The sequence below is a fragment of the Pogoniulus pusillus genome, chromosome 7, assembly GCF_015220805.1.
Source record: "Pogoniulus pusillus isolate bPogPus1 chromosome 7, bPogPus1.pri, whole genome shotgun sequence".
Classification (NCBI taxonomy): Eukaryota; Metazoa; Chordata; class Aves; order Piciformes; family Lybiidae; genus Pogoniulus; species Pogoniulus pusillus.
In genome coordinates this window covers 36,434,195-36,441,376 of record NC_087270.1, presented here as the reverse complement: position 1 = coordinate 36,441,376, position 7,182 = coordinate 36,434,195, and the positions used below count along the sequence as shown (strand labels likewise).

The 7,182-nt window shown below is 53.0% G+C and overlaps 1 protein-coding gene across 2 annotated transcripts in view; it reads left to right on the top strand.

The window, feature by feature from the left end:
* Nucleotides 1-202: 202 nt before the first annotated feature.
* Nucleotides 203-7,182, top strand: part of NRBP1 (nuclear receptor binding protein 1) — a 36,451-nt gene continuing 29,471 nt past the window's right edge. For both annotated transcript variants that reach the window (XM_064146467.1, XM_064146466.1), the window contains exons 1-2: nt 203-288; nt 574-802. In XM_064146467.1, the coding sequence (XP_064002537.1) occupies nt 590-802 (213 nt within the window). In that variant the 5' untranslated portion in view covers nt 203-288; nt 574-589. The remainder of the gene's footprint in view (nt 289-573; nt 803-7,182) is intronic.

Below are 7,182 nucleotides of genomic sequence, written 5' to 3'. Positions count from 1 at the left end.
CACTGACCAATCAGCGGCGGTGATGCCCTCTCTCTCGGGCTCTCATTGGCTAGGCCGCCCCGCCCTCCCCGCGCAGCGAGCGCTCGGGCGCCCCCTGCTCTGCGATACCTTCCGGAGCTCCGCCCACCGGCCAATGCGCGGGGGCTGACGGCACGCGCGCGGCCTCCGATTGGTCGTCGTGCGCGAGGCCCCGCCCCGGACGGCGCTACGCAGAGCGGCGGTTGGCGGCGGCGGTCCATCGGCGGAGCAGCGACGCGCCTGGGGACCGGGAGGTGCCGGGTGAGCCCGGTGAGTCTGCGGCTTCTCTACCCCGCATCACTTTCTCTGGCTTCCTCCTCTCCTCGGTCCCTGTACTACCCTCTGCCGCCCTCTGTCTTGGGCCGGAGCCGGCTTGCTCGAGCGCCGTCAGCAGGCCCGGGGCGCGGCCCCAATTGACAGGCCCGGCGGGCGCGGCCCGGCCCGGTCCGGTCCGGCCCGGTTCGGCGGGCTTGATTCCGCCTGGGCAGGCCGGGCCCGGCTTGGTTTTACTTGGTCTCACTGCTTTGCCTTACGGCCCACGCTTCTCGCCCTCAGGTTGTGCTACCGCAGCATGTCGGAGGGCGAGTCCAAGCAGGTGCCGAGCAGTGGCTCCGACTCCAAGTCGGAGTCGGCGTCGTCCGGCCCGGGAATGACCTCAGTTTCTGCGCCGGTGACTTCTGCGGCGCCCCCGGAGGAGGAGGAGGAGGAGGAAGAGGAGAGCGAGGACGAATCCGAGATTCTCGAGGAGTCGCCGTGCGGACGCTGGCAGAAACGGCGTGAGGAGGTCAGTGCCAGGGCCGGACCCCCGGGGTGTGCGGGGAGCTCTCACCGGACTGGGCGGGGCCCAGTGGCCGCTTGTCACGCCTCGTTGGCTGCCGTCCTTCCCCCTGGTCACCCCTGGGTCCCGGTGCGAGGGGTGGCATGAGGTGGATGGCCCTTGTCATGCTGCGGGGCCTCTCTTCGGGCTCGGGGCCAGCAGTGCCGGGGTAAGGCCCGTTGTTCTCTGTTCTCCTTCCCCCACCTTCTCTGGGGCAGGTTTATCTGACGGGCTGCGTCAGGGCCAGCTGCCACTGTGTTGAGTAGGGAGTGTCTCCAGTGCTCCTCTGTGCATCTTCTCTCACAGATCCTTTGCTCTGGGAATAGTGAAGGCTAATGACTCTGATAGTTCTTGGTGATCTTCAGGGAGTGTGATGTGAACAACACCCACTGCACGGCCAGCCAGTTACCCAGTGCCATCAGCTTTTGAATTGTGCTTATGTTTTGATTTGCTTTGAAGTTTTCAGCTAGGATAAAACAGAGATGGTTTGTGCAGATTTGCATTCATGGCTTCTCCTATCCCCATTCACTTCTTGGTGCATATATCAGAATTGTACTGTCTGGAGACATGAGCAGATTAGGTTTTATTGTTTTGGACCTCTCCCTTTTTCCACATTTAGCCGTGCTGTGTTTATCTTGCTGGGGGCTGTCTCCCCAAGCTGGTTTTTGCTCTGTGTTGGCTTGGTGGAACCTGCTCTGACTGGGCAAGCTGTGGAGCTACTGAAAGACAGAAAATGTTCGCTCCAGTCCTGCGGCACAAGTGCTGATGTGGCTTTTCCCAGCCAAGCCAGGGCTGAGCACAGAGGTTCTGCTGCTGTATCTGTCACTGTAGGCAGGCACCGAGTGGTTCAAACTCTGTTGCTGGTGAAAGTGTCATTTATTCTGATGTAAATTTGGAGGTCAAAATAAGGTCAAGGATTCACTGCAGTTGTTTACCTTGAAAGCAGTCTTGATTTGTTTAACGTCAGCCAGATACTTGGTGTGGTGTGGTAGGAAGGTGCTGTTTCTGGTGAAGCTGTAGGATTACAGTAATCCGAAGTGCCTTTTCCTGTGCTTGGTGCTGAATTGACATGCTCTGGGAGACAAAGCTGATGTTCAGTTTTTGGAGCCTTTTCAGTATCTTTATTGATCACTTTGGCACAGAGATCAACTTTCTTCCAGGCTTTTCTGTACTCTCCTACACACAAAGGAAGATGTGGTAGGCTCCAGTATTTTCTTTGGATTTTGTCTTCCCCATCTACAGACAAATAGAGGCCCAAACACCAGTTCTGTAGAATCTTGGTGTGGCTATGTGACAGCCTCAGTTTTAGAGCGAGAGGGATTGGTTTGGTTTGAAGGGAAGCTGCCTCTGAGCTCAGTTCCACCTTGGAGACAGAGGAAGGACTGTGTAAGGCCACAGAACAGATCATTGACTGATGTGGAGCAGACTTGGGGCCTCTGCTTCTGGAGCTTTCGTCTGTTGGGGCTGCAGCAGCTCCCCACAGAGCTGCTGATTGGTGTTTCACCGGTACCAGCTGCAGTTTCCCATTTTGGGATCTCTTACATGGTTGCTAGATTTTCATATACACATGTACTTAAATTCTGTTTTGTTCCTTGACTTTGCATATTAATCTGTGGCCTGATTACACCCACGCTTGTGGTGGGAATTCACCTACTTTAACATCATACTCCTCTTGCTGTCATGGACTTTTGGACTGCTCCTGGAGTCACCTATCCCACTGTGCATGTTCCATCATGATGTTTATTTTGGAATAGCATGCTAGCTTCTGAGCACCCTACATACCAGAGCAAGGGTGTTTCTTGTGTCCGTGTAACTGAACGTTGGGGACCTGGCCCTGGAGACACGTTAACAGAGAGGAGGATGTGTTACTCCGTGTGAAGGTACCGTGTACCCCTCGGTGATGCAATTGTGAGTTTTTTATCTCATCAATAACTTCTTTGGGTGTGGGGTTAGGAAGCAGGAGGACGGGATTGTCGGCTGGTGGGAGTGCAGATGGAGTAGGAGGGCGTTAGGCGTAGCTGGGTGTTCTCTGCTCGTCTTTTCTGCTTGTGCCGAGTCGTGCACCAGTCTGTAAGCTTGGAAATGCCTTAACCTCACTTTTTAATAGCAGCAGATTATGCTCAGCACCCGACCAGAGAGGTCGTGCCGGGAGCATCCGAGACCGGGCTGTCCTAGTCGGCAGGGAGGCTGCAAGCTCCCTTTTACGCTCAAACGAGCGGCTTTGTGGCGGAACCGAGCCGCAGGGTGACCCCGCCACCTCTGCCGGTAACAAAATGGTCGTGGGGCGGCGTCCGCATCAGCCCCGCCGCCACCCCCGGGGCGCTCGGTAGCCGTTTTCCCGGCCCAGACCCGTCAGCATTGCCGGGGCGGCGGCCCGACGGGCGGCTGCTCCGGCCAATGGCGGCGTGCGGCAAGCGTTACGTCACCAACGCCAGCTCCCATAGGCTGATCGCCGCACTGGGCCCGCCCTCCTACCGCCGGCGGCTCCGCCGGCTTTGGGCTCGGGAACCGGGAATGGGGAGCGCAGTTGGGACCCCGAGGGATGGGCAGGAACTAATGGAGCCTCCCTTGTGCGGGCTTCTGTCCCCACACTGTTGCTCGTACCGCCTTTGCTCGGTTGCAGCGACCCGAGTCTCATGGGAGCCCAGCAGACCTAACCCAGCCCGTGCCCTGCTTCTCCAGTACATGGAGCATTGGTCGGGCTCGGTTTGGTATGCAGAGGAAGCAAGCAAGTGAACAGAGGCTGTCTGGGGTGCAGAGGATGTTTCAGCTGGATGCCAGTCTGAACTGGGAGAGGGAGCCCTGCAGGGAGGAACCTGGGGGGTGCTGGTGGGCAGCGGCTGAAGAGGCGACAGCACTGTGCCCTGGCACCAAGAAGGGAATCGTGGGGCCATCGAACACGGACGGCATCAGCAGCCGGGCAGGACAGGGCATCCAGCACTGGCGCAGCCTACCCTCGAGTGCTGTGAGCAGTGCTGGGCCTCACCCTTGACAGAAGGGTGTGAAGGTCCTCAGATATGTCCAGAGGAGGACGTTGAAGCTAGTGAAGCTGGAAGGAATGTCCTGTGAGAAGCAGATGAGGGTTTGGGGTTTGTCTGGTTTGGAGTCTGAGGGAGAAACCCCTCGCTGTCTGTGGCTTCCTGAGACAAGGATGTGGAGAGGGAAGTGCTGAGCTCTTCCTCCTGGGATCTAGAGACAGGACACATGGTAATGATTCAAAGCTGCTTCCATCAGGGAAAGTTCAGATTGGAAGCATTTTTTCACTTGAGAGGGTGCTTGAACTCTATAACAAGCTTCCTGGAGAGGTGGTTGGTGCCCCAAGCCTGACAGGGTTTAAGAGGCCTTTGGACAATAGTGCAGTGTCTGGTTATCTCTGAGCTGAATGTCTCTTTGCAGCTGTAACCATGGCCCCAGTGGTCCTCCAGACATGCACAAAAGTGAGGCTTTAGCCTCTGTGAGGAGCTGAAAGTAAACTTTAGCTGGGGAATCTTAGAGTCATAGAATCATTTAGATTGAAAAAGACCTTTAAGATCATTGAGTTCAACTCGTATTGTGGCAGAGAAACTCAGAGACAGGACCTACAGGAAGAGGTTAGAGGAGTCACAGGCATAAAGAGTGAATCTCCAAGCTCATGCTTGCCTTGGTCCTTTTTAGCTTCTTATCCCTGACAAAGCCTCATTTTCCTGCTATCCCCATGTAGTGTGTGATTCTCTCTCTGTCAGCATACATGTGTAATTTATGCTTCTTAGATTCTCCAAGTATCTCCAGAACTATCTGCTGTGCCTCCTAGGAATAGAAACTTCTTAACAGAGATGGATTGCAGCACATAGCTGCTGCTTTGTATTAAACCTGAAACTCAGAGCTGGGACTCTGTGTTTCTGAGAGCTACACACACTAAACAAAAGTGGCCCAAAGATAATTGTAGGAAAACTTGTGTTGTATTCTGCTGCAGATAATAATTTTGATTCTCAGCCCAGTGTTGGGTTTGGGAAGCTCATGCTAGGAAGAGAGACTGAACTACATGACCTGTGGTTGGTCATGTGTTTAACAGCTGTCTGGTTGACCAGGTTTCTTTCTGTACCTTGTTTGGGTAGGAAGACACTGTGATTTTTATATAAGCCAAGATTCTATAATTAAAGTACTCTGCTGACATCTTTGTAGCATACTTAGTAAATAACTCATTTAGTGCCCGTTGAGTGAGTCTGTGTCATATTGTGGTTGTGGGGACAAGCAGACTCCCTTTTAGGGTGGTGTATGAGTGTGTTGTGGTTAAGGGAGGAAAGGGTTGAGCAGGCTTGGCTGCATCTGGTGTCCTCTTCTGCAGGCTTCTTGGGAGGCACAGTCAGCACTGGTACAAGATCTTGCCAGGTGCAGCTCCATTCCCTGGTGCAGACTTTGCCAGCATGCTAAACCTTGTGCTGAAAGGAGAGAGATAATGGGAGGAGTAGTGCTGGTCTCTGTGTCAATACCTTTGCCTTTTCCCTATGGATATGTCAGGCTGCTCAAGGGTAGCAGAAGAGCCTTCAATCATTCTTGCAGTCCTGCTCAGATGGAAACTCCACCAAGTGCTGTTTCTATCCTGAGCACATGTACTCCTTTTCTACAGATTCTGAGACTCTTAGGAGTGATTTCTGGGATGGCTGAAAGGGGTTGGCTGAGTTCTTGCTATCACCAACCTTGTGGTTGTCTGTTCTATGCCCGACACATTACAGACTTTTCTGCAAGCTCAGCTGCTGGAGCACTTTCCATGCTATACCCATGCTACAGTGATCTCTGCAGAGATCGAGAGGTTTGTTTTTGCTTCATCCCTGGACACAAATCTCTTGTAGAGAAGCCCATCTGTGCAGACAGTGGTTGCTGTGTTGATTAATTCTTGTTTCCCTTTCTGTGGTGCTTTCACTGTCAAGTAAATTAGATGGAGTCCTTTATCCTTTGCTGTACCGTGCAGGCTAAGACACAATGGTGACTTTCATGTGGACCTGGGTGTCAGGAGCAGGATTTGAGGCAGCCATGCACTGTATCTGTGAGTGCACCTGAGTTCAGAGTTGCTGTTCTTCGTTGTCTATCGCTGCTGGAAGGTCAGAAAATTGATACAGGCAGCACTACTGCCACTTCTCTGTTTCTTACAAACCCTCTTGCTGTCACTGAGGTAGTTCCCAGCTTTTCAGGTTCCTTGATGGCTGAATTTCAGTGCTTGTGCTAACATGCTCTTGATCCATGTTAGTGCTACCAAATGGTGAAGAAAGAGCTGTGGTTCATGAGGAGCTGAAGCCAGAAAGATATGAAATGAAATGCTGGGTCTTTCTTCTTTTTCTCCTCACTCCTAGTGGAAGTCTTTCATCTGAAGCCAGTTGATGACTTTTATACCTCTGGATTTACCTTTTATTCAGGAAGACAGGGTGCAGGATTGTCTGAGTTTGGAGTCTGGGATGCTTGAAGGTAATTTCTCAGCCACTATTGTGGCTGGAAAGAAACTTGCTGAGGTAGTAAAAGATAGAAAAATAAAGACCAGCACCTATCACACATCTGAGTTTCTGTATGCAGGGAGGTGAGACATTGTTCCTTGGGAACGTGTCATCTGAGATGTGCTGAGCTTGGGTTCTGTGGCTGGAGAGGGGATGTGTTGCAGAGCTTCTCGGAGCAAACAAGTGCTCAGATTGCTGCCAGCTTTTTGACAGGCTTTGGCATTGGACCTGTTCTGTTTTTCCATCTGGTGGAGAAAGCTAATGCCCTACTGTAGCTTTTATGATTTTTCTTGACCATAGGGAAAATCCTCAAGGATGGAGTATGTGCAGCCTTTTAACACTTTTCTTGGCTCATCTGGGGACTTCCTGGAAGAAACAAACCTTTGAGATGTGTGTAAATGAGATGAGGGGCACTGCAGGCTGTCAAGGGAGCTGAGCTTTTGTCTGGGGCCCGTTCTCCACAGACCCGTTCTGTTCTTGCTTACCGACTGTAACGGGCAGCCGGCAGCTTGTGCTGTGCTGCCTGCCCACCATCGTTCCCTGGCCTTTGTGTGCCTCGGGAGGGAGCTGGGGCAGCTGCCTGCTGTTCTCTTTGCTGTCTGAGGTGGTTGGAGATGCCACTTACCCTCCAGCTGCCTGTGACTGAAGGCTGGGTTAGCTCTGCTCTATAAATATCATGGCATGTACCTTAGTAGCAGCCCTGAAGCCTTCCACTTGTCAGAGTTCTGCCTCTAGACCTGCCCTGGGAGGCCCAAGGGTAACAATTACAGTATCGTGGCTGCTTCTTGTTTGGTGAGATGTTAGAGCCAGGCTCATGCTGGGCACGGAGCTGCTGTGGGCAAGTTGTGGGGAGAGGCTGCTGGCTGTCTGACTCTGCTCTGT